Source organism: Halyomorpha halys, unplaced genomic scaffold (assembly GCF_000696795.3).
Source record: "Halyomorpha halys isolate HHAL.00 unplaced genomic scaffold, Hhal_1.1 Scaffold965.1, whole genome shotgun sequence".
Classification (NCBI taxonomy): domain Eukaryota; kingdom Metazoa; phylum Arthropoda; class Insecta; order Hemiptera; family Pentatomidae; genus Halyomorpha; species Halyomorpha halys.
Genome location: NW_027114872.1, coordinates 44,309 through 65,796, shown reverse-complemented (window position 1 = coordinate 65,796; position 21,488 = coordinate 44,309). Strand labels below are relative to the sequence as shown.

At 30.2% G+C, this 21,488-nt stretch overlaps 1 protein-coding gene across 1 annotated transcript in view; it reads right to left on the bottom strand.

Annotated features, from left to right (window-relative positions):
* Nucleotides 1-623: 623 nt before the first annotated feature.
* Nucleotides 624-21,488, bottom strand: part of Oatp30B (Organic anion transporting polypeptide 30B) — a gene marked incomplete at its 5' end in the record, with an annotated part of 57,349 nt that continues 36,484 nt past the window's right edge. The window contains 15 exon segments of the mRNA XM_067051983.1: nucleotides 624-2,211; nucleotides 2,526-2,683; nucleotides 3,566-3,754; nucleotides 3,899-4,088; nucleotides 4,277-4,449; nucleotides 5,016-5,214; nucleotides 5,306-5,470; nucleotides 7,807-7,930; nucleotides 8,006-8,115; nucleotides 8,211-8,318; nucleotides 8,918-9,115; nucleotides 10,313-10,468; nucleotides 12,348-12,564; nucleotides 18,135-18,276; nucleotides 19,744-19,827. Of these exon segments, the coding sequence (XP_066908084.1) occupies nucleotides 2,120-2,211; nucleotides 2,526-2,683; nucleotides 3,566-3,754; nucleotides 3,899-4,088; nucleotides 4,277-4,449; nucleotides 5,016-5,214; nucleotides 5,306-5,470; nucleotides 7,807-7,930; nucleotides 8,006-8,115; nucleotides 8,211-8,318; nucleotides 8,918-9,115; nucleotides 10,313-10,468; nucleotides 12,348-12,564; nucleotides 18,135-18,276; nucleotides 19,744-19,827 (2,305 nt within the window). The 3' untranslated portion in view covers nucleotides 624-2,119.

Sequence of the window (21,488 nt, the reverse complement as noted above, 5' to 3'; positions counted from 1 at the left end):
AGCATCTTGAAAAAGTACTTTCCTCACCTTGAATGTAGGACCTTTTCAGTTCATACTAGAATAAACTTCTTTTTGAACTTGTCCGAAAAACTAATCCCATGTAGGTTCCAAACTATCTACAATGGTAAATATTTTTAAGCGGTTTATAAGACAAAACTTTCCTTTTTCCTCCAATAAAAATAATAAATTGCAATGAACTAATTTATGAATGAATTGGTAAATATTAATTCAATCATTTATCTCATTAAATGAATTGTTCAGCAGTAAATTAAATCAAAAAGTTTGGAAAATTTTAGTTATGATATGAAAACGAACGAAATGTGGTCTTGCTTCGATATAATTTGTTTTTAAAAGTCAATTTTGATTAAAGAGAAATAGTGGATCAAATGCTCAATACCAAGTGTTAAATACTCATTGAAATAGTTGAAATTAATAAAATTTAAAAGTTCCCCACCATCATCGTCTATTTCTCTTTAATGCTTAGTTCACTTTTCTTCATTGAGATTTTGGGCTCCATGATACTTTTCTAGCTTTATTAAAAAGTAAAGTGGAAAAAGAATTTTTATTAATAGAAAAAACACTGTGTGACCTGTTAATGTTAGAAGGGAAATAATAAAAATCAATCATTTTAAAATTTTATTTTTTTAAATATTTTATTTAATTAATTTCAATATAAAGTGCTTATCCTACATCACTTAAAACATTCAATATGAATGGCATCTGCTTTATGTAGATCAGCAGATTTACCTGACATACACATTTTACAAAAAAAAAATTATAATTTCTTAAATTTAAATTCTAATGATATGCCCCATTTAATGGACTTTATGGAATGATCAAAAACTATTTATCTGTTTACTCAATATAGACATATATTATGTACTTTACCTTTTAACATTGATCATTATAACAGAATCTACACAGCTCTTGTAATTAACACTAAAACATGACTTAAGAAGATTAATAAATCATTTGCAATATATATTCCTATATCAAATGACCATCCTATAACTGATGATGGAACTATATATGTTCTATAAACTTCACTGAAGTCAACATCTTAAAATTAACTAAGAATACTAAGAAATGGAAATTATTAATAATACATACAATGGTCTAAAGTGATAATAACATATAAATAATAATACATTATATTAAAAAAAATATGCTAAAAAAATGAGTACAATAATGACATTGGTAATTTACCTAGAAATTAGTCTAAAATTTTTGTTAATTTTTCCATAAGATTTTATTTTAGATATCAATATATTAAAGTTTTATTTGTTACAAAAAAATAACATAAATTTCATAATTCGGATTCATTTTGCTTGCATTGGCTTAACAGGAAAAAATTAAATAAAAACTGCAGAGGGAAGCCACTTGGATCTATTAGCATTTAATGTGTTAATGAGAACTTTATTGTAAATATAATTTTCAGAAGTTTAAATTAGTCTACTCAACATGTGCTTTTTTATTAAATCAACTAAATACGTCTTCTCTTACACAACTAATGACTGAAATCAATTTTCTTCATTTAATATTATCAATGTTGCAATGCAATTTATTTAAGGCACTGTGCAAGATGCACATTATATTTTTTGTATTTACATAATTTTATATTTAAATAGTCAATAACAATAAAACTCTTTTGTAGTATAAATTCTGTGACTGAGTTTCCGATCCCAATTTTAATTGTTAAGACCAACACAAAGTTTGCTTAAGTACAACCAGTCAATAATCTTCCAGCTTAAATTAAAAACATCACATAATCAAAATCAATCACAGTCTTTGTAGTATGAGTTGAAAAACTCTTGGCAATCGTAACGCTCTGCCATATAGCATAAAAATAAATCAGTTTATAAACTAAATAACATAGGGTATTTCAAAACCCATTATAATAGTTCACCATTTTTTAAAAAGTGGTTCACTTTCATATTAAAAACAATAAAAAAAGAAAAATATTTAATCTTTTATATACATGTTTTAGTTTAAAATTAGATCCTTCTTTTATAATACAATATACATACATATATAAATATCATTTTTTTCGTTTATGTTCTGGAATTTCAAAGAATCAAAAATTAAAATTAAATTTGCCTAAATTGACATGATTGAGCAACTAAGCTTCCATTAGCTGGGCTTCACACTGCTCAAGGCCTCTTTCTCCACTTTCGGTACTTGAGTTTGACAGTGTTGCCTTCTCTTCAAACACTACAAGAAAAAAATAATATTAACAGGTATCAAACAGATTAAAAACAGGGTAACAAATTATGGATAATGATGTAGTAGATTCACCATTGAAATCTATAACTTTTTTTGTATAGAGTAATTTTTTGGTATTAGTCAATGCATAATACCAAGATTGCATGGAGAGGAAACAAAAAAAAAACTTGTTCACAGGGAGAATCAAATACAAGCCAAGAAGCTTATTTTGATTGATGAGTAAAATTAGATCTCATTAATTCGAGGTTTATTAATGTTGTTTTGAAAAATGGACCTTTGATGAGAAACAAACCAATACTTACACTTATCCAAACTAATGATGGAACCAGTGGTTACGAGATCTGTTACAGTGAGAGCAGGATGAGAGTCGTCAAGATGAGTTCTTCTCCTTACCAGCCACCAGTCGACCAAAAACAGGGATAGAGCAAGCAGCTTGATGCCAGCACATAGCCCCACGTACCTAGACAAAATGGATGTATAATTAAAAATACGGATATGGAATTAAATTTAACAGTACTAATGCATAAAATGATATAATTATTCTTTGTTGTATTGTAATTATTAAATATTTAAGTACCCTAATTTATATAATATAAGTTAAATAGCCTTTCTACTAGCAGGTCTCTTTTAAGATCAAAACTAGTCCTGTAGCAAACAATTTTAAATCACTGTAGTAGGAGTACTTGGAGCAGGGAGCAGGAAAGAATCTAGTCAGATTGGCATGATAGCAGTTTATTGCATTTATTATGGGTTTATTGCGTTTAGTAAATAAGGAGAGAGTTTGAAATAATAAGTTCATAATTCTTAATTTATAAATAAAAAGCATTCATTAAAAATTTCGGAAAAAGAGCTTTTTATAATTACAACCATTTTGTAAACATTGGCAACTGGCAATTGAAAACCTTAAATAAAAGATTTAAATATTTTACCTACAGGTAAAAGTTTTAATTTTATTTTTAGTACACATTTTATTTTAATTAAACAAAAAAATGAAAATCTTTCTTCAAATATCTTTTGAGAGAAAAAAAAAAAAATAGAAGAGTGATGACAATTTCAAAAGATTTTTACGTTATAATACTTAATTATATTTAAGAATAAAAATCAATCATTGTATTTCTGTTTATTTCCAAACAGAATCTTATGAATTTTTTGACCAGAATCTTGTATATATTTTGGCATTTTAATGTTATTTATTCTAAATTATAATTTAGTTTAGATGTTACATTGTCTTATTGAACCAGATATAGCCAAAAAATGACAGCTTAACATTCTTTGCTCTCTTGGTCAATCGATTTCACAAGTGTAGGGTATTTTTAATATAATGAAAGCCTAATAGATGTACCTGTATCGAAATTGTTCTATATCATACAAGAGACATCTCCCTCCCTTCTCACCACAAGTGGACTTCCAGAAAAGACAAGTAGAGTCTATAAGATTACCAAAAAGTATTGGTGCTGGTATGTATCCAAAAAGTCTAAAGATTACGAACTGCATTCCCAGAGCAAAAGATCTTTCTTCTTCATTTACTGACCTAAAAGGATTAAATTAATGATCATCTTTAATATTGGTCTATATAGTGCAAATAATTAAAAGAAAATTTTTACATCTCCGCACATATTTATTATTATTTTTGAATTTCCCTTTAGGATGTTAATTGTTTATACAAATGTCTTACCTTAAGACAATCATGAGAAGTGGCATTTGTGTCACAGCAACAATGAATGTCATGAAGAAGAGTAGAATAAGGAATGGGAATATCGTGTGGCAGGGAGAGTTACAAGGCCCTGCTGTAGCAACTGGCACTACAGTTACTTCAGCAAAATCGGATAAAGGAGCACTGAGACCACTGACATTTCCATGGATACCTTTTCAACAGAAGGAAACAATATAAATATATAACAAAAAGAAAATAAGACATTTTAATATGTTTAGATTGAATTCTAGTATTTTAATCCTGCAGATACAGAGTTTGTAAAAGAAATATTAAATAGCTAAGGCAACTAATGAATCAGTTTTGATAAATTAGAGAACTGAATTGCAATAATGGACCTACATGCACAGTTAGTGTAATTGGATCGAGAAGATAAAGCAGTACATCCAGCATGGCACGGACTGAAGTATGTTAGGCCATTGTTTCCACAAACAGGTTCTACATCAGTTGTGTGACACTCACAGCCAAAGTTACAAGCAGCTGTTAGGTTGACGGTGAATGGTTCCAGCCGTGAACTATCAGATAATATTCAATATAAATTGTAAATATGAAAATGAAAAAAAAAAATATTCAACATAAATTGAAAATATTAAAATATTAAAAAAATTCAGATATTATTTTCACTTCTAACTTTGCTCACTTCTAATATTTTTTAAGACCTAATAATTAATTAAACCATTATATTATAAATTGAATATTATAGTGAATTATTTTTATAAATATAACTAGTGGGATAAATATTCTGCTTTTTTGTATGACCCAAGTTTGATATCATGTAACAATAATATTACAATAATAAGTTGCTGACAATTAGATGCAGCAAATGATTTTAATAAAAACAATTATCATTTAATTTTTTTCAAAAAATTTGTATTCTTATATCAAGATTGATGTTTTTAGGCTCCACTGGTCTAATTATTACTTCTTAAAATTTCACATTAAAAAAAAACATTTTGTTCTATTTTTCTTCCTACTCCAAAGACAAATAGTAGTAAAAAAAGCTAGTGTTTTATTGTAACTGATCTAAGTGATATTAGCTTTTAATAATAAAATTAAGAAAAAAGCTGGAATTTTTACTTACCTGTTGGTATACGGAATTGTGGTTCCTGCCATTTTTACATTATCACATCCAAGGAAAAATAAGAGAGCATACGAAGCGAGACAGACAGTATTAGATATCAACACAAACTGTACTGCTCCTTTCGGTCTTAGTTCCAGCCTCTTCAACAAGCAGCCTCCCATAAATATACCAATACATGCTCCTGGAATTGCTATGGAACCTAAAAAAATAATAATAAAATGGATGGTTAACAATTCAGAAATAAGAAATGTGTGAATGAAAAACAAAATATTTAATATAAATAGCCAGACCTGTAAATACGCTTGCTTGACTCTTTCCAAGGCTGAATTGTGTTTCAAGATACTTGGGTAAGAAGACAACAAATCCAGACACAATGACTAACTCCATACATGCTCCAAGGCAGGTTATGACATATACTGGATTACAAACCAACCTCCACATTGAGCGTGGAATATCTACAATATTTTAGAGAAATAAATTAAATTTTTAAATGGTTTACTTTAGCCATTATGTTAGTTATAAGCCTTACAAATCTAAAGAAATAAATTTTAAATCTTTTATTTCATTTATAAAATGTCCTCTGTAAAACAAAAAGATATAATAGGTATCTGTAAAACTATATGAAATTTATACAAAATAAAATTTGGAATTGCTATGAATTCCTCCTTTAAACAGAACAATAAGGGAAAATTAGATAAATGTAATAAATTATTTTTAAAAATATACATTTTGATAAGAAATTTTTCATCCATTACAAAAAGAATTTTAAAACCAACAATTGAGGAGGTGGTAGGAAAAAGAACGAGTGATTCAGAAAAATGTCATAACCTCTTTCTTTTGGAAAATTAAAACTGGAAAAAAAACACATCTAACAAGAAAAAGAATTCAGGGGAAACTTACATGTCTCACTCTGAAAAGGAAATTCCTGAGAGTAACTCTTGATAGTATCAAAACTGAAGAAACTCCAGATAACAGAATACAGCTGAATCGAAAACTCTACTGAATACTATGTCTAAGTATTCTTTATTGCTTAAAAACAAGGTTTGCATTATATTGAATTGAAATTCATATTTTAAAGGGTTTTTGTTGATTTAAAATCTTTAAAACAATATATTGATAATATTGTCATTGTAATTAACTATTCTTTTTATTTATTTTCATTTTAACAAAGCTCAGATGTTAATATGTCATAGTTTGAGTTAATTTTTACTTAAGAAAGAAAATGAAAGGTTTTACAGTGAAAAGGCACATTAGGTGTAAGCAGGGCCCATTTATTTTTTTATTGTATCTACATTTTGATTATTGAATTTATTTATTTTGATTGGGAATTCGGTTTTCTTTCTGAATAGTATAAAAATAAGGTCTATAGGAAGAAATAATGTAGATGCTTTTAATAATCATTGTAAAAAATCTTCAGAATAGTATATAAAAAAAAATTATTTGTGATAAGATCCTTTTCCTAGCCACTTTTTCAATTGCAATATTTTTTCTTCACCATTTTTTTGCTAGTTTAGTATTCCATGGTCTATTAATCATTTAGTGAAGATTCCAATGAAAAGGAAAAGAGAAAATTGATTATATAATACAAGTTCTTAAGTGCTTAGTAAACATAGTAAAATTTATATTTGCTTTTTGACACATTCATTTTGAAGTCTCATACTTGAGGTGTCTAAACGTTTAGAATATTCTGAGATAGTATTCATTGAAAGTAATGTGTTGCTTATGTTTTCATCAATTTCAGTTGTGACTATGAAATGAAATTAAATAGCTTTTTATTTATGCAATAAATTAAAATCATACAAAATACAATACAAACATTTAAAGAAACAGAAAAAAAAATTATATCTATAATAATTGACAAAACATTAACTTCTATCAATTTTCTTTCAATTCCTGCATAGGCTTTCCCTTTCGGGAGTAATAGTCAGCACTTCCTGGGGTGACCAGCCCTATTGGGAGGCGAGTTCTTTCCTTTTCTCCTTCCAGACATCTCGGTCCTTGGCAGCTGTTCACCAGAGGGGTCCTGCCATCCTCTTGAACATATCACTCCATCTTTTATTTTGACGTCCTCTTCTTCTTTGAAGGTTGTATGGAGTCCATTCTGTGGCAATTTTTGACCATCTGTCATCTTCGCATTGAAGGAGAAGCCCTGCCCATTTCCATTTGCTCAATCTTGTCATCTTCAGTGTGTCAGTGAGTCCTGTTTCTTTCTGGATCCAAGCATTTTTTATTCAATCCGTTTTCCTCACATTCACAATACTTCTTCCAATATTTTGCCACTTATATTTATTTGCCACACTTCTAATTTCCTCTCCTGAGCTATAGTCTGTGGCTTGGCAACGCTTGGCATCCATAAGTGACTGGGCTAAAGCAACTGTCGAAGACCTGCCTTTTGAGGTCAATACTTGTTTTTCTCTTCCTTTTTCCCCTATGATAAGTTGTGACTATAATTACTGATAAATATTAATTTATTTTCTATACTACAATATCTCACTTTGCAGTGACATAGGGCTATATTGATGAACATTCTTGATGAAATCAACACATTATTCTTGCAGAATGATAAAAAAAGAATTAAAAAATGACCCAGAAATTTGATAAGCCTGTTTTATAAACTGACATGTGTAAGTCCTTCAATAATGAGCATTGTATATTTTAAAAACACTGAATCATCTTCATCTTTACTACTACTAATAAGATAATTAATTCTGAATATTGTCCGCCTGTATGATGTCATAAATCACTTTAAAAAATAGTAAACTTGTTCAGAAATAATTGTTTTTTAAATCACCTTTAATGTCCTTGCCATAAGCAGAATCCTTATTTGAACTGCTAGCACCTTGATTCACAGTTTCACCAGCCTTTTGTGTTGCCAAATTATTTTTTTCCATCAATCGGATCTTTTCTTTTTCTCTCTAAAATTATAAAGATGAAAATTAGCAAATAAACTCATACTTCTTAAAAATTATAAATTTTCAAAATCTCCTTACCGTCAGAACTTTGGGAAATGAAAAGAAAGGTATAGCAACAATCACTAAGAGAAGACCACATATGAGAAATCCTCCCCACCACATTCCAACCCAACTTCTATCTCCAGGATCTTTAAAGAAAATAACAATAAAATGATAAAAGTCTATAAATTTTCATTCCACTAATGCTTACGATGTAGAGCAAATAAGTTTATATAATACATACCGATTTCTATTGGAAAAGTGGATAAGGCATCCATGTGAAATGAAAGAAGGTAGGCACCAAGAAGAAAACCTAAGACCGGGCCAAAGGCTGCCATGCTGTACATACAACCTACAAAACAATATTATTTAGATAAAGCTATTACTAGAAGAAAAAAAGAAGAATATTGGTCAGTAGACTGTAAGACAAAAATTTAGATAACTTTGGTTCAGGACTCCCTATTGCATGAAATGTAAAGATATAGTAAAATGACTAAATAATACCAAAACATGTACAGGGAAAAGAATAATTTTACTTATAAAGCAGACTTATTTAATTTTTTTTTGTTTTCAGGTCAGTATATTGATCCTTCTTGATGTTTTCCAGCATTAATGTGAGTACTACCTGATAAGGCATAAATAGAATACTTTGCATGCACATTTTTGAGCTTATGGTATTTGTTAATGGTTTGCAATTACCACAAAACAGTTGGTTAAGTGGCCTTAATATTAAATTAATATTAATATATGCTTAAGTAATAATTATGTTCACATACTATCGTATATAAATAAAATTATATCTTCTTACAGCAAATGAAGTTATAATCTACATATTTTGTACATTTTCAGAGCAAATAGTAAAAGTAATATAGTAGAAAATAAGTATTAATAAATTTTGTTTATGAATTGTTTCATCTTGATAGAGTGCTATTGAGCTATATAAAATGTTACCTATATATATTGATGCATTTTCTGACTTGACATGGTCATCAATATACGTAGTGCCCAGAGTGAAAAGAGGTGATCCACCACAACCAAGGAGAAGCTGTGCTAAGAGGAACAATAAAACTGGACCAGTTGTTGAAGGACTGCCTTGTATACAGTTCTCTCGTAGGTTGTTATGAGGAGCTAGTGGTGGTGCAGACAGTCCTGTTAAAAATTGTGGACATTAATTTTCTGTTAATATATAAATATATTGCCATGTATTGAACATTTTGAATATTCTTAAGTTCAGATAGGTTCTTAACTGGGAGATGTAGGTGTATCTGGATACTGAAAAAAGTGGCTTCTAGAAATGAAGATTAACTCAAAAGGTCTATTTTGTGTTAGAACCATAAAGCCCTCAATAGAACGTAGAAAAAACTTTTAGGAAGTGAAGAAGGATAGTTTGTCCTCCTGGAAACCTTAATTAAATTCTCTAGGTGTGGAGACCTCTCAGAAAGAGTATTAGGGAGGACTTGAAAATTATAATATTGGTTTCTCTAGAACTACTGATTAGCCTTTGTAATGAAACCTCATAGGGAGGAGCCTAATAAAAAATTCCCTATTTCGAAATTTGATGGAGAAGAGCATCGAGAATTCCTACCTTCTCAGAGTAGGAATAGAATACCTCATTTATGTAAAAGAGGAGGGACTGATCCTGATGAAATGATCAGAGAGATTGTTTCCTGGACAATCACTGTGATTGAACTTGATGGATCATTGAGACGAGAACACAGGAACCTGATGGTAGACCCTGATTATAATAGCAGTTTGAGCCAGCTGTAACCTGCAGTTTTCTACTACCCACAAGTATCCAAGCTAAGTAATTTATGCAGTTATCTTGTTAACTACCATTTGGGCAATATTGTTTCTTCTATCTACATATCGATCTGAATCATTTATATATTTGTTTATATGGGTATATTAAGTTGTTCAATAAATAATTTGATAACTTAAGGAGCATTAGTAGTATTTAACGGTTATAATATTCTATGATTATTCATTTACTATTTGGTAAATTCTAAACGCACAATAAACCTGTGGAACAGAAATTCAGTTCTAAAAGTTTTAGGACTCAATAGTTGGAGTTCTATCAATGGGTAGATTCTCCACATGTCTTTATTATGCCATTGTATAACTAACGTCAAATTTACTTGTTGTATATATTTTAATACAGTTGTAAATATCAATAAGTAAATTTTGAAAAAATAAAGGATTCGATAGATTATGTAATTTTCATTAATTAATCTAAATAATTTTTGAAGATAATTAGCCAATGACATCTCTTACACAAATGCATCAAACCACACTAATATACTCAAATAAATTTCTATAGGGATAGATATAATATATCTGAGTAGATACCTGAAAACCTTCCGAGGCCCATATCTTGCTCCCTCACTGAGACTGTCTTACATATGTTATCTGAAGTGGAATTGACCATTACAGAACCGGACGGTGGTTCAGCAGTAAAGTGTGGCAACATGAAAACTAGGGATCCAACACCCATTATGACAGCACCTAAGAAACAAAAATAAAATTTTAATAAAAAATGAAAAAGAAAATTCAAATGATTTTTTTGTAATGAGCTGAGATATATAACTGAGTTTGATAAACTGTATACAAAACTTTTGATTTGAGGCTTATACAGTTTTTTAAACATAAATAAAAAGTGATTTGAACTACAGCATGTGGATATTTCTTATGTGAAGAATTAAAAACATATATAAAACACAATCAGTGTCTTCAGTTTAATTTTTTTTTATTCCTGCTCTTCTTTACTATTTCAAATATAATGACAGCTTGAAGAATACACCAGTCTCTGCCTTTATAAAATAGTGATGGGCTGTAACAATGAGCAATTGAAAAATTGAAAGTGGGGAGGCCATTATATCATTGCTTTGCTTGAATAGTGGTACATGTAGCAAAAAAAAGTTTTTTTATTTTATGTTTGAGATATTGCAAAGATTGTAGACTGGAGTTCATTTGCAACAACTCTAATAGCTTAAGGAAAGTCTTTAGGACGGCCTCAGTACAGGAAGAGACCGCAGTCTATGGTACTATCTTTGGAATACGTCTCATTCTAAATAAAAGTAAAGAAGTGACATAAATTAATATATAGTAGAATATAGATAAGAAGGGAGACTATGTATAATAAGGTAGAAAATATATAAGAATGTATGCAGTGAGATAAAGAAAGCAATTTTATGCATTTACTAGTATTACGTTCTCAGCGGTTGGACTTGATTTACTAAAGGTGATCATACTATTGAGAAAGGATAGCCAACGACCAATAAGCTAATGGCTAACTAAGTCGGCTATAAGTAACTTTCTGTCTGATAACTAAATTGGCAGAATCAATTTACTAAATAGAAGAAGCTTTGTGAAAATCAATGCCATCTCAATCTGCTAAGTCAATTAAGGAAGTGGCTATAAATGATTGGTTTCATAGCAGTTTGAATGATTTTATTGGCATAAGTTAAATTAAAATTTTATACCCTTGTAATTATGACATATATTATTATAAATTTTAATAGCCAATAATTTAAATTATAATGCCATTCATTAAGAAGGTAAAATGATTAAAATATGAATACAAAATAATAATTTTAAGTTTAATATCAAATGTTATTAATGCAGAAAAAGTAGTATAGAGGGAATTTCTTAATGCTGTTTGTTTTGTTTTTATATATGAGCAAATGATTTTCACTGTGGTATAAATTATTTTATTTCAATGGATTTGACCTGTTTGACTTGATAAACGAACAAAACAACTGCATATTTTTAAACAATAGTGGTTCAAATATCCATTAAAAAATAGAAAAATTCTTCAATTTGCCAGTGAATGGCTCAGTTGAAAGGACATTCCTTAAAAAAAATCCACTTTTGTTGGGCTACCTTATGTTTCATTTTAATCTCCAGAAAACACAATACCACCTTTTCACATAAACAAGAATTTACACTTTGCATTGTTTATTTATCACCTGGATATTAAGTTAATATTTTCCTCTAATATCAATTGCTACATGCTTTGAAATTTAAGGGTTGAAGATTGAGACTATTTTTTTTTTTTAAGAGGAAAATCACTTACCTAGAACACAATATATTGAAAAATGACTTACATCACAAATATTTTATTTTTAAGTTAAATTTTCATTTCAATAAATTAATAATATGCCTCTCATGCTGGAGAATATTAGGAGATTAAAAAAGGCCTGGATGAGAACTCACTTATGTAATTATGGAATAAATTGAAGCCACAAAAAAGGTACTCACTGGATACTGTTTTTTTTCCTGCCTGTCAAGTTTTTTTTTCCTAGCTGAATGATTATGCCAACCAATCTGCTCGGCAGGGTTATCGAAATATAAGTGAAAATAAAATAAAATGAAGAAGGCATACCTATCCCAATCCAGACAGGGATGTGTCTCCTCGATCCTAGATAGCTGACGAAGATAACTGTGGTTACATTTCCAATCTCATAAGAGGACGCAATGAGGCCAGATAAAGAACTTGGTATCTCAAACCTCTTCTCGATGGTTGTGATGACAGAGTTGATGTATCCGGAACTGAGAGCTTGCTGCAGGGTGACCAGGAGCGATAGCAGCAGAACAAACACCTGCAAAAAGGACAATAGAATGTTCTGAAGAGCACATTTTCTCACTAATCTGTTCAAGAGTAGGGTCTTTTATGTCCTAGAGGCTAGGTATGCTCAAGGAGGAACTTCGACCCCAGAAAATATTTAATTGATTACCTAAAACATAATCTAGTATTGTTTATATCTAGGTGGAACCAGATTATTAAGTTCGAACTCAAAAAACTTTTTACACGAAATTTATTTGCGGAGTACTAATTGAAAAAAAATGAATTATAATAATAAAAATAAATTATGAAAATACAAATTTTTTGTTCATAAATTTCGCCTTACCAGTCTTTCGTTTTTTTTTTTTTTTGCGAAAATCACAAAATTAGCGATAACTTCAACACGAGGCCTCTAGTCTTCACAAAGTTAGGGACATAATTAGGGGCCTATTAGCGTATGTCCTAGGTATGCCCAAGGAGGAACTTCGGCCCCAGAACATATTTAATTTATCTAAACATATATAGATATTATAATATAGTTAAATTCTTATTTAATCGAAAATACATTACTCTATAAGACACTTGGTTTTATTCTAGTGAAACTATAAATACACAATGATAATTGTAGGTGTAAACTAAAACTAGCTCTGAAGCTTTAAAAGTTTCGAGAAATTCATTGTATTAGAGACAAAAATTCAACTGACATTAATCCTCTTTCTATTCAGATTCAAGGAGAGACAACTCCTGGATGCCTAACTCCCGAGTCCGGGTCTGAGATAGATAATTTATTCTGTTACTTCACCCGTGTATTTGAAGGGGAACTTTACAATCTTTTTACAGCCCGGGGCCCATCCAGCCTCTACCAAGTGGGCTCTGGCCTAATTCATCGGGTTGGGGAATCAAATTGGCGATTGAGCTTGGATAGGGACCAAAGCACAAACTTGCAAAACCCTTATTCAGCAAAAGTACTTTCATTCTAATGAGCTCAAGAACCTTCATAGCTCTAAAAGTACAGTTTTATGAAAACGGTAATTTTTGTTTTAAAATACAAAATTCGTTATATTTGTTTTGATTTTTAATTGAATGAATATCAGATGTATATTGTAACAGAATCTTGGGTTAGTCGAATTGACTGAATCACTTGAGATCACCATTTAACGGTAGCTTTAGACGCTAGTGGTCACTTTATTTCAACAATCACTGGCTTATGCTTTAAAACCTTCGCCAATTTTAACTACAGAAAAACAATTGCAGAATAATGAGGAGGCATTGGACTCCGCCCTCTTAAGGCAATTACTCTACCTTACGACAGGACCTTGGGTTCCACTACTACAATCACTAACAGGACAATCGCCACAGCCTCCTAAAGCTTGCACCAACGACAATACCCTAATTACTCGAGGCGGTTGGAGGCTCAAGACAAAGGATTGGATTCCAGCAAGGATTAGCCGAGGACAAAGGATCGTCCTGGAGGAGCCATTGTCATCGAGGAGGCTTTCGTCCTTAATCTTTTCATAATGGTGGTTCATCTTGTGACCGAGTTCATATGAATGGCAGTCCCTACCGTATTCTTCTTTATATTGTAGATTGAAGTCTGAAAAGTTTTTATTAATTTAAGCTATTGATAAACTTGTACTGTGTAAATTTCGATAAGTAAGTGTTACCATTTTAAGATTTTGATCATGTTATATTTATAGCCTCAAAAAAACTAAATAATTTATCAAGGAGATAATTATTAGTGTGGGGTTAAAATAAAATTCAGCAATGGATATACTGTTTAATGTTTGTCGACGTTAGTCTTCAGATAAATTGACAGATGTCCACCTAAATCACATGAAATGTTTTTCATTCTCTTGTCAACTGAAGATGAATCCAGAAGAAACCTGGGACATATTACACAGTTTATTTCCGTCTGTACCCCAGGCAATCATATCATCGATTTTTTCAATGGTCAACTAGATCTTTATAATTGTACAACCTAAAATGAAATCATTAAAACTGAGAACGTAAATTTCCATTTAAAGCCGCTTCCAGCTAATTGTTTTCATACTAATGGCTTACAGGGACCGTGTACATTAACAACAGTGATATTGTCAGCAACAGATGGCTATTACAACATCAGCGCCCATGTCTGCCATTTCTCTAATGGATGGAAGTAAATGCATACGGTGGATCAATATCGAGGCCACGCATCTCCTATGATATATATATTTTTTTTATATTCTGTTTTATTCAAATAACATTAGTTCCCATTAATGAAGCCAAACCTGATAAACTACTTAATAGCGTAATAATTAGCTCAAATTTGAGTGCTAATAGACTTCTGTACGTTTAATTATTTTTGAGATACAGATTTCCCAAAATAAATTCACTAGCTACTGGTTTTTCAGTACATTTTTCTTGTGAAATGTTGCTTTTAAAAAAGTATATCTCGGGAACTATTGAACGTAAATATTTCTAGAATGGCTCATATTTTAGCAACTTTTAATAATTTTCTATTACTTTTTTAAAAGATATGGAGCTCCGAATGAAATTTTTTAAAAAAATTTTTGAAACAGCTGCCATTTTTTATTCTTTCTAACTATAGCTGGCAGATTGATCAATTTTGACTAGTAACTGTACATAGTTTTCATTGAAGTAACCTGAAATTGGGATGAAATAACTGACTTTTTCCTCCTCTTCACTCGGGCCAAATGGAGTCTGAAGCTGATCACCATTATAGAAAAGGCCCATCAAATAACATCAAACACTTAGAGTCAGATAAAAAGTTCTTTTTGAGTATTTCTGATGGTATTTTTCTGAGACACAACCTGTCTGAGATGCTTTATGTACATACATTCATTGGAAATATATTTGATGAATAAAGAATACTTATAGAGAACATAAAATATACATCAGAGAAGTGAGTAATGGGCCATAGGCACTGGACATAACTCCTGAATTAGAATTAAATAAGTTTGATATTCTGACAATTTTCTGTGCCCTGGGTTTCGGATTCGTAGATTAGATTTCAGAATGGTCAACAAATTGACGATTAATCTACTGAAAGGAGAAAAGTTTTCTGTTTAATAGGTTATATTTTTTAATGAATAGCAGTTTGAACATTTTTTTTTATTAAAAGAGAGATTTAGTGCTAGCTAAAAAATGTGGTGGAGAAATAACTTCAGCAGGTTTTGACCAAGATCAATATTTACTTGGGTTTCATTTAGATCTGTCAAAGGTAATATTTAGGAACTAGAAATATTTTAGTATAGAACTTCCTCATAATACTGCAAGAGGAAATTAATCTCCCATTATAAGGCGGGACATTTAGTTTTTAATTAAAGGGAGCCATCGAATTATTGCCATTTAGCGCAAGGCCCTGGAAAATAAAATTGCCATTACGAGTCTTTATATCCTCGCACCCCTCTTCTTTTTTTATGTCACTCGACATCAAGAAGTTTTAAGCATTATTTGAAATAATTGAAAAATCTAATAATAAAACAATGAAATATTTAGTGAGATCTCTAATCATGCTTAAATTGAAGTGATACGAGTATTCATTCATACAAATAATATAGGAAGATTATTGGGAATAAATGAGGTATTTTACTTTTTCCGAAATGTTCATGAGAACAAAGTTTTCTTGGAATCGCACATTCTCTTCCTTTACTCATATTTTTCAACAGCGATTTTGAGCTGGTTTGACTTTACCATTTTGCCCCCTATCCGAAAATCGATTTTAAAAAAAAGTGAGCTACCTCGTTTTTCCCATATCGTTTTCTGTTATATCAAGAAGTTTCACTTTTAATTTTTAAAGAATTAAAATTTAATTATTTTTTAATTAGCAGTTGCATCAATAGAGATGGACTAAACATTTCGTTGTTTCTTTTAGTGTTCTCATTATTAATTATTCAATAATTTTTACTCTATTCCGTGCTCATTCACTATTTTGTAGTGATTAATTTATTTAACTACTTTTTATTTTTTCTCATTAAATTATTAACTAAGGCCGATTAAGGATGTTAGTAAAATAATTATATAAGCATTTTTTTAAATTTCTTATTATTTTTTTTATAAACCTCCTATCCGAAAATCGATTTAAAAAAAATTGAGTTACTTCGTTTTTCCCGTACGGGTTTCAGCTATATCAAGAAGTATCAGTTTTAATTTTTAGAGGAATTAATTTTAATTAGCAGTTGAATCAAAGAAGTTGGACTAAACATTTCGTTATTTCTTATACTGTTTTCAATTAATTATTTGATAATTTTTAGTCCATTCCGTGGTTATTCATTATTTTTGGTTTTTTATTTAATTACTTTTTCCTTTTTCTTATTATATTATTAACTTACTACAGACCGATCAAGGATGTTTGCGAAATAATTATATGAGCATTTTTCTGATATATTTTTTTTTATACGTGTTTAGTGTGAAAATAGGACAGAGTCATAAACCTTAGCTAATTTGTTTATAATGTATTTATTAAATAAACTAATGGGATATTTCATGATATAATTATTTAATGAAATAACACTGTAGTAGGGTTAAGTAATGTATATAATAACTGCATCATTTAAAAAGTCCTTATGTCTTGAATGCCAGGGCTGAGAATGGACTGGCCACTGAACTTTAAACATATTGCATGACGAAAAGTATCCATCAAACATGTAATATTCCTTTTTATCAAAAATGAATTTTGTTTTCGGTTTTGAATCATATTCTCAAACTTACTTTAATCGATTATTATCACACTAAAATAATTTTTTATTAATATTACGGATTTTTTAAAAAATATTATGGAATTTCACATATAATACTTATGTATTATAATATTTTACGATTAATTTATAAATAGATACTCTAATCTTTTTTTTCCAAACTCTTAACAGCTTTTGTCTTCCAAAATTGATTGTGCCCATTCGACCTTTTGACCTGAACCTTTTAGACCTCTGACCTCTAACTTCAATTTTATGTCCTAAAAAGAGACGACTCGTCAAAAAATCGATAACAAAAGACAAATGAAACTTTTAAATAAAAAAAAAGAGATGATCCCACGCACATGGGATCACTGATTTCAATGAAACTTTTTTTGGTGATACTAGGTCGAAAAATATTAGACATGTGCCCCAGGGTTCTTGCTAATTCGACTTAGAAGTCGAGAAAACAATATTTTACTTTAAATATGAATAATATAAAAAAAATACTGTATTTAAAATGTGAAACTGTCGTTTCGGCACAATTTTTACTGAACATTGTATATTTATTTACAAAGATTTTATTTTATACGTGTAGTTTTTTTTGCGACAAGCAATCATTTTTTACACTAGATATACAAGATGACAAGAGACTTATCTTGCAATAGAAAGTATGCTGCGCAAGATTAGTTATTTTTGAAATTTATAGAAATATGTTCTTTATGATGATTCAAGTCTTAAACATAAATGTAAAACACAGCAGTTATGTAATAAGTAGCAAAAAAAAATGTATAAGGGTGCATTACAGTAATTGTACATTTTATATGTATATAATAAAAACTTAAAGCAAGTAAAAAATGAATAAAGCTTTACTTGTTGATGGTTTAAACTAAATAAATTTAAAGAACAATAAATGTATCATTTACATATTTACCTTGATATTGGCACAGGACTGAATGAGAAAAGGCCTGCACGCCATTATTCCACAGTCTCGGATATCCTGCGGCAGGATGGCTGCCACTTCGGCGAACGTAGAATGGCATTTTTCTTTAGTTTCTTGCTTCGCTCGCTCTGAACTGTAACAATGATTAAATTAAATATTAATCTGAAGACTACTTTAATAATAGCAAATGTTACTAAAATAACTATAATTATTTGCTAAAAATGATACAAGTGAAAAAATGTAAATTTTATAAACAGGTTAAAGATCCGCGTAAACTTTACCCTCGTCAATATTAGAAGGGGGGAGGGGAGATTAAAGATGTTTAATATTTTTTTTTTTTTTTATTAATAATTTATTTATTGTTATTTACAACTGTATAAAAATATATACAAGTAAATTCTGTAGGTGACATAGTGACATGATACTAATGTGGAAAATCTACCCATTGATATAACTCCAATAATATTATCGAGAAAGTTTATTGTAAACCATGTTCTATATATTGGAGTTTTATTTATTTATTTATTTTTTTATGCACATGAAACCTCAAATCGGATATTAAAGTTGAGCTCCTAGAATCTTTCTGTGATGGTGGCCTACGCCATATTGCTAAATAATTGGACCACTAGACTAAGAAAAATCTCTTGAACTGAGGACGGACTGATTTTTAAAATTCATTTTTGGTCTTCACCCATCTCGTAATGAAAAACCTTAGATTTCAATTTCGTGAGGGTGTTAATGAATTTATTTCTTGGTAGTTTACAGATCCTTATATGGATCGGATAATTAAAAGAAACTATGAAATTAAATTTTTGTAGAAATTTAGACTATTGATACAAAATAGCTTTTGTATAAACTGTTGTTAGATATATCGTAGACTTCACAAAATTACCTTGGGAGTTACCAGTTTGATTCCCCTGGTATATAACCATAGAAAAAATAAGACGGTTTATAGCTCCAATATGATTGTATAAATCTGAAATTGCTTTACGAAGGCAAAAAAAAAATTTCCATATATTTCCACCTCAATGGAAGCTCAAATATTTATCATTTTTAAAACAATGATTTTTAGAAATTTTTGGAAACGACCTACAAATTTTTCGTAAATTAGTACATAATTTTCAGTGTATGATTTAATGGCAAAATTGAGATAAATACCATTAATGAAACTGGAATGTGTGTGAATAATAAAAGTTTTTAAATTAAAAATGCATGAATTACTGATAACATATAAAAGCTAAGAATAGCTTTGGTGGAGATAAGGAAGGAAATCACGCAACTAGGGAATTTTATTAGAAATATGCCTAGAAGGCTTAAGGCAAAATGAGGTAATATTTAAGTAATAATTAGTACTAGATAGATATGACAGTTTACGTTTCTATGTTTAATTTTTTTGAGAGCGCTAATTTATGCTAGTATGTGTGTTTTTAAATTTTTTTTTATATATAATTCTGCATTTTATCATCATATTAACATTAAATTAACACACAATTGTTGTTGTATGGTAAAGTAATTTAACAGAAAAACACATAAATGGATTTTTCAAATCGTATCATTTTTCAATCTTAATCTTAAATCTTTTTTTGCTTAAGTATTTTACCTGTCTATGAAACCGGCCGAAGGTGTTCGTGAGTGACACTTGATGTGGTGTTCTTGTTGGGCTAGGGGTGCGGCGGTGCTTCGTCTGGACAAACAATAATAATTATTTTAATTGTTTTTCTTTTTTTGTTTTAACAATTTGAGGAAGTGGGATTCGTTTGTGGCACCCCTGCTTTGGAGGCTAGAATAGTCCCACCACGCCACCAACGAATAGGACCGCTGCTTGAGGGTATATAATGGGCATTCAGCAATGTAGTAATAGGTTGTGAAATGATGATCAATATCACTAAATAACTAACAATAAGATATTTTGCAAATAGAGCCAAGTATCATCTTGATGAGTTAGTAGCTAACCATCGATAATATATGAGAAGATGGTTGGGTGCCATCATTGAAGAACACAAATAGGTTGAGAGAAGTTATTTATTAATAACTGTTAGTAGAAGGTACTAATAAATAAGTTTATATTAATTTACTGCACCTCCCAACCTTCTTCTCAGAGGTAAGAATCATTCATTATAAACAAATATTAGGATAAATAATTTAATTTACAGGGTGTTTCACTATTCTTGTTCACCTCCACAACCTCTACGATTTTTGTAATTTTGATTGGATTTTAGCTGAGTGATAACGGCATTTGGCATCTTTTAATACCGTTTGTAGTCAAGAGAGTTTAATTTTATTTTACGCTGGAATGAAACCTTAACCCATTCTGGCCCCGTATATCATAAATGACCAGGAGGAGGTTAAAAAAAAAAAAAAATTATCTTTTTAGTTTTTTTTAACAACTAACCTTATGTAATTCTTCTTCAGTGCACCTAACTCTAACATTTCCAATGTTATTTTTCGTTTTTTAACGGATTCTGATAGTAAATGAAATTTTAATACTAATTCAAATCGTCTACTTATTTTGATCTGACGTGCTTGGAAGGAGTGAGTCACCATAAAGCACCAACATTTTATTTTTTTGTAAGTATTTTTAGACAGTTTACCTGGAAACAGGGAAGAAAACCGAAAAAAAGACCTTTTATTTATTTATTTTTTATGAATTTACATAAAAATACATTTAGTAAATTTGATCTTGATGGAGTGATACAGCCATGTAGAGAAACTACCCATTGGTTGCACTCTGCTAATATATCTAGATTAGAAGGTCTTGAGGCCATCTTCTTTTCAGGCGCCTTGGAGGATTGTCAGGAATAGATGAGAAATCAAGGTTAGAAACTAGTGGATTTGGTTAGGAAGTTTATGATGGAAGGATTAATATCTGGTTCGGGCTAGATTGGATACGATCAGAGGGATAAGGATTGGATATGAGAGGAATTTGAAGGTTTAGTGGAGCCTCAAAGCTCAACTCTGTATGTCCAGATTGGCCTTATTATGGCTATGTTGATCAGTCTTTTGTAATGGACTGGAAGTTTAGACTTTTTGTCTAGTAAGTGCTGTAATAATCGGAATCGATCTGCAGTTTCCTGTCTTTTGTGAGGATTCCAGGTTAGTGTGTGCAGCCCAAGGTAGCGGATCTGTTCGATAGGGATAAGAGAAACATTATCACAGCATACTGTAAGAAAGTCGGTAGGTTTGGGACGAAGGGTAAAGGTGATTTGATGGGATTTATTTTAGTCTTCCAATTACGACACCATTCTTCGAGGGTTATGATATGGAATTGGAAAGTTTGGGATGCAATTAAAGGGTTATTATTAACTGAGTGTGTTAAAGCCCAAAAGTATATATTTTGTTTATTTA